This window comes from Chlorocebus sabaeus, chromosome 8, assembly GCF_047675955.1.
Source record: "Chlorocebus sabaeus isolate Y175 chromosome 8, mChlSab1.0.hap1, whole genome shotgun sequence".
Taxonomy (NCBI): Eukaryota; Metazoa; Chordata; class Mammalia; order Primates; family Cercopithecidae; genus Chlorocebus; species Chlorocebus sabaeus.
In genome coordinates, this window is record NC_132911.1 from 148,495,668 (window position 1) to 148,510,475 (window position 14,808).

Genomic DNA, 14,808 nt, shown 5'->3' on the forward strand with positions numbered 1-14,808 from the left:
TCCCTGATGGACGGGCGCTGCTGGACGCGGGGGCCTTGTCCACTGTAGGCCCTTGGAGAGGTCGGGCGTCGAGGAGAGGAGCCCGGGGATCCTTGCCGAGGGTGAGGGCTGGCCGGCCCAGGAAGTGGGGAGGGCCAAGCTGGAGGGTCCCGGGGCGAGGAAGAAGGAGCAGGGATGGGCTGGGTCACATGCTGCGGGGAGGACGAATAATAGGAGACTGGACCATACCCTGACCAAATTCTGTGCGGGAGAGGTGGGTGGGGAAGGAGCGAGAAATGGAAACTGGGAGGGGCAGTGGGGGCCTGAGCTGGAAAGAGTCAGCCCGACTGGGGGTGTCCAGCGGCACATGCTGGGGAGAGGGGCTTCGCGGAATCGGGTCCCTAAGGGGTGGGACCCCGAGGCCGGGGGCGGCGGGTGGTGGGGAAGAGGTTTTTCAGGAGAGAGCCCCTGGCTGAGTGAGCACTGTCGAGCACAGGCGAGGCCGTGGATGAGGAGGCAGCAAGGAGGTGAAGGCAGGGGTCCCAGTGGGTGGGAGAGGCTTGCAGTCAGGACTGGGAGGTGGGGTATTTCCTAGACCCTGCAGGGGCTCTGGCAGGGTTGACATCGTGAGAAAAAGACAGGAGAGGGTGGAAGGGGTGTCCTGTGGCCGCTGCTGCTCATAGGGGAGAGAAGGGGCTGCTGAAGGAGGCCCTCCCCTAGGGTTGGCAGGGGGATCGAGGAGGAGCTGCCGGGTGGGGACTCAGGAAGCAGCCCAGCCTACAGCAGGGCCAGGGGCTGAGGGGCAGGACTGGACCCCAGGGGCAGGGTGAGGGGTTCTGGGATCAACCCAAAATTGGCCCAGAGGCCCAGCCTGTCCCTCACTCCTGAGCAAATCTGCTTCTCTGCAGGAGCAGAAGGAGAGATGGGTGCGGGATAGAGGTGAGAAGAGGGCTTGGACACACAGGCTGTGGGGTTCCCCAAGATGGTCTCATGGGTCTCTGGGATGAGATGCGGCTACCAAGATCCTAGGTGCAGCCAGGAGGCTGACCAGGCCGCTTTAAGGCTCGAAGAGACATGGCCCTGCCAGCATCCACCCGACAGTCCTGAGGACTACATGACTAGGCTCAGTCTTGACCTGGCAAACAGCAGTGGCTGTGCAGTTCTAGGTCACTTGACAGCCACTCCAGGTGAGGCCGCAAGCACTGGACATGAGGTTTTCCAGCCTTCTGGGGTGGAGCCATCTTTCTTGGGGCCAGGATTAGGCTCTCCCCACACAGTGCCTCTGCTTGTGCTACTGACGTCACCCCTAACCTGCTTTTCAAACTTTATTCTTAGAAATTATTTATTTCCAGCCAGGTGTGGTGGCTCATGCCTGTAATCCCAGCACCTTGGGAGACCGAGGCGGGAGGATCACCTGAGGTCAGGAGTTCAAGACCAGCCTGATCAACATGGAGAAACCCCGTCTATACTAAAAATACAAAAGTTAGCTGGGCATGGTGGCAGGCACCTGTAATCCCAGCTACTCGGGAGACTGAGGCAGGAGAATCACTTCAACCCAGGAGGTGGAGGTTGTGGTGAGCCGAGATTGTGCCATTGCACTCCAGCTTGGGAAACAAGAGCAAAACTCCGCCTCAAAAAAAAAAAATTTTCCTTTTGAAATTGTTCTTCAAATGTTTCTTGTCACATACATGTAGGAGTAATTAGGTATAAACATGAGAAATTGTGATTCTCTGTCTTGCTCAGCTTGGCTCCCCTCCCCCACCAGTATTATCTGCCTGCACCCCCAATCCCCCACAACTGATGTGTCCTTATCTCCTTGCCCCCCCACCGCACCCCCGTAGCATAATTGTATCCCACATATGGGCACACCATCACATATGGCTAAAATGGGATCACTCCGTAATAAAAGGAATATATATATATATATATATATTTTTTTTTTTTTTTTTTTTTTTTGAGATGGAGTCTCACTCTTGTTGCCCAGGCTTGAGTGCAATGGTGTGATCTGGGCTCACTGCAACCTCCGCCTCCCAGGTTCAAGCAATTCTTCTGTCTCAGCCTCCCGAATAGCTGGGACTATAGGCGCACACCACCACGCCCAGCTAATTTTTGTATTTTTTTAGTAGAGATGGGGTTTCACCATATTGGTCAGGCTGGTCTTGAACTCCTGACCTTAGGTGATGCACCTGCCTTGGTCTCCCAAAGTGCTGGGATTACAGGCGTGAGCCACCACACCTGGCCAATACTGGGTACTTTTTACTGGCCAGGGACTGATCTAAGTACTTTTCATGCACACTGCTTTTTTTCTGAGAGGATGTCTCACTCTGTCGCTCAGGCTAAAGTGCAGTGGCGCTATCTCAGCTCACTGCAACCTCTGCCCTCTTTGAGTTCAAGTGATTTTCCTGCCTCAGCCTCCCAAGTAGCTGAGATTACAGGCGCCTGCCACCGTGTCCAGCTAATTTTTTGTATTTTTAGTAGAGATGGGGTTTCACCATCTTGGCCAGGCTGGTCTTGAACTCCTGATCTCATGATTCACCCATCTTGGCCTCCCAAAGTGCTGGGATTACAGGCATAAGCCACCGCACCCGGCCTCATGCACACGGCTTTTCTAATTTAGTGTCTTACAATTCTGGAGCTATGTCTTGTGAAAACATATTTCCAATAAGGTTCTCTGAGATAGTTTTCCCATGTGCTTTCAGTGCCTGAGGGGTGGGATTGCCCATAGGAGCGTGTTACCCATTCAGGAGTGGGTGAGGGGAGAGCCCAGGGACCAATGCCAACAGGAAGAGGTGGGGTGGTTGGGAGGATGCAGATTGCACATGCTTGGGGACAGCTTGAAGGTGCATGTTAACATTTTTCTGAGAGGGGTTAAGGTAGTGTATTGTGAAGCAACAGGTTAGTGAGTGCTAAATCTCCATGACCCCCGCCGTCTATATGGCTTGGATGCATCATGTCAACCTGACATAAAGCTGTGAGTGAACATTCTCTGGGACCCCACATGTGTGATTAAATAGTTGGAAGTTCTGGCATCCTTTTACAATGAGAGAATAGCACAGGATTTACCTAGAATTTTTGGATATCCAAGTTCACCATAATACCCATATTATCTGAAAGTATGTGCCATGGCCCTGAGGGGAGTCATGATCCCTTCCCCAAAGATGGTTGTGGGGACAGAGCAAGTGTCCACCAGTCCCTCCTGCTGGACCCCGAATCTGAAGAGTGCCTCTGTCCTACCCAGCCTGCGCCTCACTCCTGAGCAGATCTGCTGTCAGCAGTGTGAATGCAGGAGACACCCTTGGTCCCCCAAAGAGTCTGAGGAACCTAAGGGCATCCAGTCCTGGGACAAGGATCTAGGTAGAATCACACAAGTTTAGGGCCACCCATGTAGAGTGCTGGGCTGAGCCTACTGAGACAAGTGTCACCCTCCTGACCCAGTTTCCCCTATCCTTGTGAAAAGGAAGAAAATGATGGTTCCTGGTCTGTCTTGTGCTCAAATCTGACCCGGCTCCCAACCACCTGTGGCTCTGGACGTGTCCCTTACCTTCTTTGATCCTCATACCTCCTCCCAGGGTACGGTTGCCATTCAGGGGATCTGAAAACCTAGAGCGTGTGTGAAACCATCCGTAAAATGTGTGTGGAGGTGAGTGGGAATTTTTCAGCACACCAAGTTTCATGAATTGAACTGTTCTTCCCACTTGCATGATGGTTTCACACCACAGTTTAGTGGCTAAAGAATATGTGACTTGAAAAAAATTATTAAATTTTTTAAAAAAAGAATATATGACTTGGAGCCAGGTCTGTGGGTTGGATCCCAGTTCTGTTACTTAAGAGATGAAACCTTGGCCAGGCACAGTGGCTCACACCTGTAATCCCAGCACTTTGGGAGGTCGAGGCGGGCAGATCATCTGAGGTCGGGAGTTCGAGACCAGCCTGACCAACATCGAGTAACCCCGTCCTTACTAAAAATACAAAATTAAACGGGCGTGGTGGTGCATGCCTGTAATCCCAGCTACTCGCGATGCTGAGGCAGGAGAACCCAGGAGGCGGAGGTAATGGTGAGCCAAGATGGCGCTATTGCACTCCAGCCTGGGCAACAACAGCGAAACTGTCTCAAAAAAAGAAAAAAAAAAAGAGACGAGACCTTGGCAGATAACAGGGACACTATGCTCTCCTCATTTTAGTATGGGAACAGTAGTATTTTGATATGATTACCATGAGGATTAAATTAGTAAATACAAAGAGTATACAAATGTTTACAAAAATCACAGGGCTGTTAGAAGTCAGAATGACCACCCTTATGTGCAGACAGGAGAGGTGGTCTGACAGTGATCAGAGGGAGCAGCAGAGACACTTCAAGATTCCAGAAACTGTTTGGGTGCGGTGGCTCACACCTGTAATCCCAGCACTTTGGGAGGCCGAGGCAGCGGGTCACCTGAGATCAGGAGTTCGAGATCAGCCTGGGTAACATAGTGAAACCCCGTCTCTACTAAAACTACAAAAATTAGTCGGGCGTGGTTGGAGGGCGCCTGTAGTCCCAGCTACTCGGGAGGCTGAGGCAGAATGGCGTGAACCTGGGAGGCGGAGGTTGCAGTGAGCCGAGATCACGCCACTGCACTCCAGCCTGGGCAACAAGAGCGAGACTCAGACTCAAAAAAAAAAAAAAAAAAAAAAAAAAGTCATACTAAACAATGTCATAAATTTATATAAGAGACAGACCCCGGCCCGATGCCCCAGCTCCGCCGTTCCTGCGGGTCCAGGAATCGATCCCGCGCCGTGCTCCCCAAACCCCGCAGGCCACCCGGAGGCAGGGAGTGGGCGCAAGGGATGAACGTTCGCCGCCTCCTATCCTGGGGGAAACGGAGCGCCGAGATCGTCGACGCTCTTCCGCGCCCCTGGGGCCTGGGACTGATACCCGGTCTCGCCCGGAACCCCCGAGGCGCGCCCCTTGCTGCGGCCCTGGCCAGCGCCATCGAGGTGCGCGGTCCTCCAGGCCTCCCAGAGCGGCGCAGCGGCCGTTTCCGGGGGCGGGGCAGGAACCGGAGCCTGAGCGCCCGGCGCTCTGCGCTCCTCCCCGCGCGGTCCCGGCGGCCCAGGGTGAGTCGGCCCCGGCCGCGGGGCGGGGACTGGGAGGGGCGCGTTCCTGGAAGCCCGACCCAGTGGAGGCTGCGGCCCCCGGAGTGGGCGCCCGGAGCTCGAGAAGGAGCGGACCCGCAGCCGGCACTGCCGCCTCCGCTCGCCTTGGGTCCGTAACCCTCCTCGGGGCGAAGGGCCCTGCGCCCCGGTCCATGCCGGCTGTGGTCGGGGGCGTGCGGCCGGACCCCAGAGACCCGCTCCCCCGAGCCGACGGCTGCGCAGAGATGAGGCTGCAGGCGGGGAGGCCTGGCGAGGTGGGGCTGCTCCGGGGAGAACCAGGCTCTGCCCCTCGCGAGCATCTGCCCGATGGCGGGCACTTCCCCGCAGCCTCGCTCCCCGGCGGACGCCGTTTTCCGCAGCTTTCATTCACCCTGCGCAGAGGCTGAGGCTGAGGCAGGAGGATGGCGTGAACCCAGGAGGCGGAGCTTGTAGTGAGCCAAGATCGCACCACTGCACTCCAGCCTGGGCGACAGAGGGATACTCCGTCTCAAAACAACAACGACAATAAGAGTTAACATTTGGACTGAAACCTGCTGACCGAGGGAAGCAGCCGCAGATCCCTGAGGAGAAACTCCCAGGCGGGGGAACAGAGAGAAGGCTGGCATGGCTGCGGCGTAGTGAGCAGGGTGCCCCAGGTCCCCGAGGAACAGGGCTTATTCTATGTAAGGAGGGAGGTGACCCCCTCCTAGTCTTCCAGACCCCAGTTAAATGTTACTTCCCCCAGTAACATTTCTGGGAGGTCCTCCTTCTAAATTAGCACCCTCCTCCCCTTGACATTCTCTCTCAGCGCTCGCAGCAACAGTTTGATCTGTTGTCATCATATCATTGCTCGATTATTTTTAGCCCAGTGCTGTTTAATCTGACTGAAGGTTTATTTCCTGATTCCAAAAATAGAGCTAAAAGCAGGTTTTTTCCCCTCTAACCAGGTAGCCCCTCCCTGAGGACATGCACTCCCTAGACATGAGCAAACAAAAAGCCGCAGTGGTAACTTACCCTCTTAGTCCAAGTCCAACCGTAGTCCGGGGTTGCAGTTCTTACCAGAGTGGAGCGTGGGATGTGTTGAGGGATCAGGGGGTCGAGTCTTCTGGCAGCCTCATACCCTGAGATGCTCTGGTGGCCTTGTTGGAGTGAGGACAACACGTGTGACCATCGCAGTGGCCCAGGTGGGTCCTGCCACAGACGGCCCTGGACAGTCAGTGGGGCTGAGTGGGGGTGGGATTATAGCAGCTGGGATTACAGGCGTGTGCCAGCACACCTGGCTAATTTTTGTATTTTTAGTAGATAAGGGTTTCACCATGTTGGCCAGGCTGGTCTCGAGCTCCTGACTTCAAATGATCTGCCCTCATCGGCCTCCTACAGTGTTGGAATTACAGGCATGAGCCTCCGCCCCCGGCCTCTAAACACACGCTTTTTGTTAACTGATGCCTAGTGGGAAACATCTCTTTACAAAGTGGCAGCTACTTAGAGCTCCAGCTCTACAGAAAAGAATAGCCCCGGAAACCTTCACCCTAACGCAAGAGCTCAAGTGTGTGTTGAAGGGAAGAGTGAGGAGACCAGGGCCTCATGCCTGCTCTGTGTACGTCTGCTTAGAGCAAAATTATTCTTTTGTTTTGTTTGAGACAGGGTCTTGCTCCGTCGTCCAGCCTGGAATTGGTGGCATGATCTCGGTTCACTGCAGCCTCTGTCTCCTGGGCTTAAGGGATCCTCCCAGGATAACCAAGGTTGCAGCATTGCACTCCGGCCTGAGCAACAAGAGCGAGACGTCACCCAGGCCGGAGTGCAGTGGCGCGATCTTGGCTCACTGCAATCTCTGCCTCCCAGATTCACGCCATTCTCCTGCCTCAGCCTCCCAAGTAGCTGGGACTACAGGAGCCTGCCACCACTCCTGGCTAATTTTTTGTATTTTTAGTGGAGACTGGGTTTCACCGTGTTAGCCAGGATGGTCTCAATCTCTACTGCGTCTGGCCAAAAAAGTCTTAAATTAGAAAAATAGAGACCGGGTGTGGTGGCTCACACCTGTAATCCCAGCGCTTTGGGAGACCGAGGCAAGAGGATCACTTGGATCCAGGAATTCAAGACCAGCCTGGGCAACATAGTGAGACCTCATCAATAATAAAAATTTTTTTTTGGCCGGGCGCGGTGGCTCATGCCTGTAATCTCAGCACTTTGGGAGGCCGAGGTGGGCGGATCACGAGGTCAGGAGATCGAGACCATCCTGGCTAACACGGTGAAACCCCGTCTCTACTAAAAATACAAAAAATTAGCCGGGTGTGGTGGTGCGCACCTGTAGTCCCAGCTACTTGGAGGCTGAGGCAGGAGAATGGCGTGAACCCGGGAGGCGGAGCTTGCAGTGAGCTGAGATCGCGCCACTGCACTCCAGCCTGGGCAACAAAGCGAGACTCCGTCTCAAAAAAAAAAAATTTTTTTTAATTAGCTGGGTGTGGTGGCATGCTCTTGTAGTTCCAGCTACTCAGGAGGCTGAGGTGGGAGGATTGCTTGAGCCCAGGAAGTTGAGGCTGCAGTGAGCTGAGATCATACCACTCTACTCCAGCCCGTGCCACACAGCAAGACCCTGTCTCAAAAAAAAAAAAAGAAAAATAGAAAAACAGGAACCACTTGTCATTCTATGACCCAGACAGAACTAGGGTTTTATGCTACCAGCTTTAGTTTTCTGCTTACAGTCTGCTTGTTTCATGTAGTAAAATGCAAGAATGTTTTCTGATGTTCCCACACATGGTTTTATTGGTTATAGAGTCACCCATTGTTCATCTCATAATGAACAATGTTGCCCAGGCCGGAGTGCAATGGTGCAACCTTGGCCATCCTGGGAGGATCCCTTAAGCCCAGGAGGCAGAGGTGGAGGTGAACCGAGATCATGCCACCATACTCCAGCCTGGGAGACAGAGTGAGACCCTGTCTCAAATAAAACAATAATTTTGCTCTAACTAGTCATGCTTTGTTCATTTCATAAATCCCTTCTGAGCATACGCTGTGCCAAGCCCTTCCTCAGGCCCTTGGGGTATAGACCAGAGGTCTTTTCTAACTGGGGAAGGCAGATAAGGAGCAAGGACGTTAACTTGTCTTATGTCAGGTGGCATAGTGCTATGGAGAAAAATAAAGCAAGGAGCGAGGATGAGGAACTCCCCGGCAGGAGGGGAGGTGGCAGTCACAGAAGGCCTCCCAGCAAGGTGACAGCCAGCAAACGTTGGAAGGAGTGGGTGTTCCAATGGAGAAGCTTGGGTGCAGCTGCTCCTTGGGACGTGAAGGAAGTGGCTGATGTGATTGCCCCAGCACTTTACCCTCTCCTGCTCCCTTCTGGATCTGGAGAGGCCTTTTGGGGGGCTGGAGAGCCTTAGGCCTGGGCTCCTTCCACTCATGGCTCTGTGTTCCCCCAGAATTCACTGTCTCTAGCACCTGCTCCTCCTCAGAGGGTACCCTGGAATGACGATGGCACTCCTGATGCCTGGACCCCAGGTGAGCACCCCCTGAGCCTGTCCACTGCCCCAGGAGACTGCTTCGCCCCTAGCCTCAGCTTTTCAGCCCTGAGAACCTTCCAGGGAGCCTCACAGCCACCCACATCACAAGATGGAGTCTGCAAGCCGAGGACCACCTCCTTGCTCTGTGGCCAGGCCGCACACATTTCTCTGCCAAATCCTTCCAGCCTTTGGGCAGAAGTGGGCTTCTTGGGGCCTCCTAGGGCCCCTGAGCTTCTATGGTCGGCCGTTGAGGGCAGGGTCCCTGTCCTTCCCCAGTGCCTGCCTCCTTCCTGGTGTGAATGGTCAGCCATCCTCCCTCTACTGATGCTGACTCACTTGCCGGTGTTGGAAATGGAGACGCAGAGGGTGGGGACACAGTGCTGGTGCTCCTTCCCCAAATCCCTGATGGTCTGTGGAGAGGGTGACGCCAAGGTTGGGACCCCCTTCCTGGTAAATCTCCCTCCCCCAAGTTCAGTTTTTCCCTCTTCCTCTCTGGGGCTTCTGCTGAGACTGAGGCTGCTCACTCGGGGAGTGTGGGCTGCCTTGACTCTGCTGGGCCCTGTGGATGCAGCAATGAGCAGCAGGGAGAGAGGCCTCTAGCAGATCGCACGAATGTTTCTCATCTGCTGGGTTCTCACCAAGCCCTTGACTGCCTGGACAGCAGAGTATGTGGTTGCAGGAGGCTGTTGTGTTCGAGGATGTGGCTGTGTACTTCACGAGGATAGAGTGGAGTTGCCTGGCCCCCGACCAGCAGGCCCTCTACAGGGACGTGATGCTGGAGAACTATGGGAACCTGGCCTCGCTAGGTAAGGGCTCTGCCTTTGGTCCTGGGGCCGGGAGGTGCGTCTGTGTTAGCTTCAAAGGGAAGTTGGTTCCATTCCAGATTCAAGGTCTGAAACATTTTTGAGGGGAAACTGGAGGCTCCCTAAGGAGCCCCTCTCTGCTTTCTGTTGGGCAGCCACTGCCAGCATCAGCCTGCCTGAGGCTTCTCTCCTGGGGCAGGCCCCCCCATCTCCCCTTGGCCACCTAGCTGCCCCTGCTGGGATAGTGAGTGTTCCTGACCCACTCCAAGCACTCCAGCCAGGCACCCGGGCATCCCTCCTCCCTCCTGTACTGATACATTGTGCTTTCGTTCTCTGAACTTAGGCTTTCTTGTTGCCAAACCAGCACTGATCTCCCTCTTGGAGCAAGGAGAGGAGCCGGGGGCCTTGATTCTGCAGGTGGCTGAACAGAGCGTGGCCAAAGCCAGCCTGTGCACAGGTGAGTACAAGGCACTGGAAGGCCTGGGCTGCTGCCACCGCAGGGCATGTCGTGTGCTGCCAGTGTGGCCTGGCCCCACCGCAGGGCGTGTCGTGTGCTGCCAGTGTGGCCTCCATGCAGTTCTGTGCAGGTCCCTTCTCCCGCAGTGGGAGGTGTGTGTGTTTAGCTCCTCACAACACGGTCAGAGTTCCTACTAACTGCCTTGCTTGTAGGTCTAAGGTCAAAACTAACTTATGCAGGAAGACCCAAGTGCATCAGTTTTCCATTTTGGTGTCCCCAAGGTGTCAGAGGCCGGGTCTGTGCACCTCTACCCTTGGGTTGTGTAGGGACCAGCCCTACAGGGTCTGTGGGTTTTTCTTCTCGTGTGTGGAGGGGAGAGATCATACAAATAAAGACACAAGACAAAAGAGATAGAAGAAAAGACAACTGGGCCTGGGGGACCACTACCACCTAGACGTGGAGACCGTTAACGGCCCCGGATGCCAGGCTGCGCTGTTATTTATTGGATACAAGGCAAAAGGGGCAGGGTAAGGAGTGTGAGCCGTCTCCAGTGATTGATAAGGTCACGTGAGTCACGTGTCCACCAGGCAGGGGGCCCTTCCCTGTTTGGCAGCCGAGGCGGAGAGAGAGAGAGGACAGCTTACTCTATTATTTCTTCTGTGCAATTTAATGACTCTTGGTACGTTCACTAATTATACTACTACTGTCTAGAAGACAGAGCCAGGTGTACAGGGCGGAACATGAAAGTGGACCAGGAGCATGACTGCTGAAGCACAGCATCACAGGAAGACGTTGAGGCCTCCGGATGACTGATGTCAGGCCTTCCACAAGAGGTGGTGGAGCAGAGTCTTCTCTAACCCTCCCCGGGGAGAGGGAGACTCCCTTTCCCCTCTGCTAAGTAACGGGTGCCTTCCCAGGCACTGGGGCGACCGCTAGACCAAGGAGCCCTCTAGTGGCCCTGTCTGGGCATGACAGAGGGCTCACACTAGTCTTCTGGTCACTTCTCACCGTGTCCCTTCAGCTCCTATCTCTGTATGGCCTGGTTTTTCCTAGGTTATGATTGTGGAACAGAGATTATTGTATTAGAATAAAGAGTAATGCTACAAACTGATGATTAATAATATTCATAAATCATCATATCTATAATCTATTTCTAGTATAACTATTCTTACTTTATATATTTTCTTTATTATACTGGAACAGCTTGTGCCCTTGATTTCTTGCCTTGGTACCTGGGAGACTTGCCGCCCACATCTCCCCTCTTTTTATTAACTAGGCTCACCATCGCCATCATTGCTTGTCGTTGACTTCGAACTTGTCTTTGGACTCATTGGAGGCATCTGCAGACTAAAAATAGACAACAGAAGCATACCAGTGTCAATAATTCCAGTGACAACAGTGATCCTCCAAGGGGTGTGATCCATTTAAAGGGATTAAGATTAGGTAATCCTTTAGTTATTCCTTCAAAAATGTCTAAGCCAGGAGCAGTGGTTAAATGAGCCTGTGAGGCCTCAAAAATTTGTTCTTTAAGTTTTGAAATATCTAAGGTTAAGTTATCATCCCAGGCTTTTAAATGCCTTAAGACCTTTTCCCAGCTATGTTGATCTTTATTATAAGCATAAGGCATTATGCAGTCATCATAAGTATTCCAGTCACACTGTAATTGCATATGGTGTTCCAAATTCATAACCCTATCTCCCAGCCAGATTACACTCTGGCAGAGATCATTAATTTGATTAGCTAATTTTTGATCGACCTGAGTCTGAGAATTCCAAAGCCTAGAGAAGTTTTTCTGCCATGCTTCAACATATTGAGCGGTTTGAACAGAATTGTGGATTGCAACTCCAGCAGTTGCTGCTGTTGCAGTAACCGCAATTAGACCTGCAATGACTGCAATAAGAGTAAAAATAAATCTCTTAGTTCTTTTGAGGATACCTTTAAGATCTTCATTGACTGTGTGAATAGAGGGGGAAGACTCCCGTGGACGATGTAAAGAAACTGGTATGCCTACCCCCTCTCTAGCCCTCACCGAGAGAATACTTGTGGGATTAAAAGTAGCATCAATGGACGTGAACAGCTTACAGTTATCACATTCTATAGTGTGTGTATTGGGAATGATAATTACATTCCAACCAACAGCATATAAGGGGGTTTGACACAGCTCTTGATAGGCATCACCTGTTCAGACATCAAGGTGATGTTGAATATGGGTGTCTTGGTATTAGTAGGAGAGAGTTGATAAGTAGCATTCCATATCCTTATTCCTGTCATGGCTGCAGCTAATTTCCATAATTCAGGATGTTCTGGGGTAACAATTGGATGCATCATTTTTGGTCTAGGAGGAACGATGCCTGTGTGCATCCATTTCAGTGGGTGAGGAGACACCCGTTCCCTGAACCTGTATGGCTGCCATTCGTCCTCTACATGGTCTAACAAACTCCGAGCATGTCATGTTTTGGCCGGAGCAATTCCGCCAAGAATGCCCTCTTGGAGCCCAGTCAATAACAACACCCGTAGCTAGACTTTGGAACACCGTGACCTTTGGGGCATTACAATCATTCCATACAATTGAATTTACTAAAAACGGTCCCTTTGTCGTAGGTTCCTTGGAGCAGTCTGGCAGTCCTTTTGTGGAATTATCTTTTGTGGTAACAGGAACCCTCCATTCCTCATGTGGATTAAGTTGAACAGTCATAAATTGAAAATAATTGGTACTGAGCATATTATGTACTTAATAAGAATCATTACTAAAGCACAATATGGTCCACATCCAGTTCTGATAAGAAGCAGCTAAACAGCCAGGCGACATTGCAATGCACAGTGGTGGATATTTGTAGCCAATTGACAAATTAAACCTTCTTCTGATTGAGCTGGAAACCTGTCATCATTAGGAACCGGCATGAATGCACTATCATGAGTGGAAACTTCCACTGAGGCATCCACCCAGGAGACAGACTGAATTAAAGGGGGAAAAGGAACATACGCCCAATAGGTAGACTTTTCAGGTGTCCCACTGCTGGCGTACTCACCACTGCACTGACCGCTATAAAGGCAGCCGGAATTATATTACCTGTCGTTGTTGGAATTCCTTTTTCTTGTAGTAATGTTTGTGTTTGATGTGATAAGATGTTTATTTGACGCCATGTTGGTGGAGTTGAACGACTGGTGGTGTAGGTCACACGGGAGATTTTGTCGTAATGTAGAGGTCATGAAGTTTATGTGTCAGGCGGGGAACCTTGCCCTTCGATTTGTGAGGGGTCTTTGCCTTTTGTTTCTGAGAGCGTTTCATATTTGAAATTTTGGTGCAATTTCAGTTGCCAGGAGGGAACCCACACGGGTTGTTGTCTTTCTCCTGGGGAAACGCAAGCAAAACCCCTGCCCCATGTTACCACGGTGCCTACTTCCCATTTGTTAGTTTTTGCATCCTTCCACCATACCCGCTTTCCTTTTTGTGGATCAAATTTATTTCCAGTGAAATGTTCTCTGCTGTAAAAGGTTGATTTCTTACTAGGTTTAAGAAGTTTGGAGTAAAAAGAGCCAGATTTAGCTGAGCATGAGGGGTGGTGGCGTCCCTCTTTGTTTTTGTGTCCTGTTTTCGAAGTTGATCTTTGAGCGTTTTATTGGCTCCTTCCACCAAGGCCTGTGCTTGAGAGTTATAGGGGATGCCAGTTGTGTAAGTAATTGCCCGTGTTTGAGTGAGCTTTTTAAACACAGCACTAGTGTAGCCGGGGCCGTTGTCAGTTTTCAGTTTCCTGGGACAGCCCATAACCGAGAAATGTGAAAGCATAGTCGTTTAACATGAGATGTACTCTCCCCTGTGTGACAAGTGGCCCAGATAAAATGAGAAAGTGTGTCAATAGTTACATGTATAAAAGAAAGCTTGCCAAAAGCAGGATGATAAGTCATGTCCATTTGCCAGAGAGCATTCTGTGAAAGTCCTCTAGGGTTAACTCCTGAGGAAAGTGGCTGTCAAATTAACACTTGGCAAGTAGGACAGTGACGTGCAGTGGTTTTAGCTTATTTCCATGTGAGGGGGACTTTTTTTGGAGTCCCGCAGCATTGACATGAGTTAAAGCATGAAAATTTTCTGCGCCAGTGAAAATGGGAGCAACTTATGTATCAGCTCAGGCATTTGCTGCCGAGAGGGGCCCAGGGAGGGGTGTGTGGGCCCCAATGTGAATAATGTAGAAAGGAGAAGACCTTGCTCTGAGTACAGACCGAAACCTTTGGAAGAGAAAAAGTAGGGTATCATCAGGCCGAAATTTGATTAAGGCAGTTTCAATGTTGCCAGCAACATGTACTACCTAGGCCCAATCAGAAACAATGTTAACTGGTTCAGGGAAATCTTCAAGGACAGCCATGACAGCGATCAGCTCAGCTGGTTGTGCTGAACTAGCGAACAGTTCTCTTGGCCCTGTATGTGCTGCTCGGCCATTACAGGAAGCATCAGTAAAAACAGTGAATGCTTCGGCTAGTGGGGTGTTTCTAGTCATGTGAGGTAAGATCCAAGAAGTGAGTTTAAAGAACTGGAATAGTTTTACATTAGGATAATGATTATCAGTTGTACCCAGGAAACCTGCCAAATGGACTTGCCAAGCAATGCAGATTGCAAAAGCCTGTTGGACTTGTAATCGGGTGAGGGGAACGATGATTTTTGGGGGCTTAATACCCTTGTCTTATAGCTGCATTCCTAAATAGTGATAAGAAGTCTGGATTTTTGAGGGGGCGGGGTGGGTATTAACCAAACCGGCTGGTGTGCTTGTTGTACCGCAGAAAAACAAGATGTTAACATGGGGCGTGAAGGTGCTCCGAGATCAGCTGCCTGCTGGGCAAGATCGGTGGCCTGTGGCTGATTTTATGCCGCAGGGACAGCAGGTATTGGAGGCTGGAAAGTTACAGGAAATTGCCAGGCTTTGGGATCCCCACATTCTCTTGCCTGTGCTATAGCCCTCATAAGAGG

At 51.7% G+C, this 14,808-nt stretch overlaps 2 protein-coding genes across 9 annotated transcripts in view; both read left to right on the forward strand.

Moving 5' to 3' along the window:
- The window catches only part of ZNF7 (zinc finger protein 7), a 322,126-nt gene that overhangs the window by 269,241 nt on the left and 38,077 nt on the right, over positions 1-14,808 (forward strand). The window lies entirely within an intron of this gene.
- Positions 1-14,808, forward strand: part of LOC103237646 (zinc finger protein 517) — a 21,321-nt gene continuing 6,513 nt past the window's right edge. Inside the window, exons 1-4 of one of the 7 annotated variants that reach the window (XM_008001995.3) lie at positions 1-101; positions 8,508-8,586; positions 9,268-9,394; positions 9,735-9,848. In XM_008001995.3, the coding sequence (XP_008000186.3) occupies positions 8,554-8,586; positions 9,268-9,394; positions 9,735-9,848 (274 nt within the window). In that variant the 5' untranslated portion in view covers positions 1-101; positions 8,508-8,553. The other 6 variants (XM_073018533.1, XM_008001998.3, XM_037999919.2 and 3 more) reach the window with 6 other exon arrangements.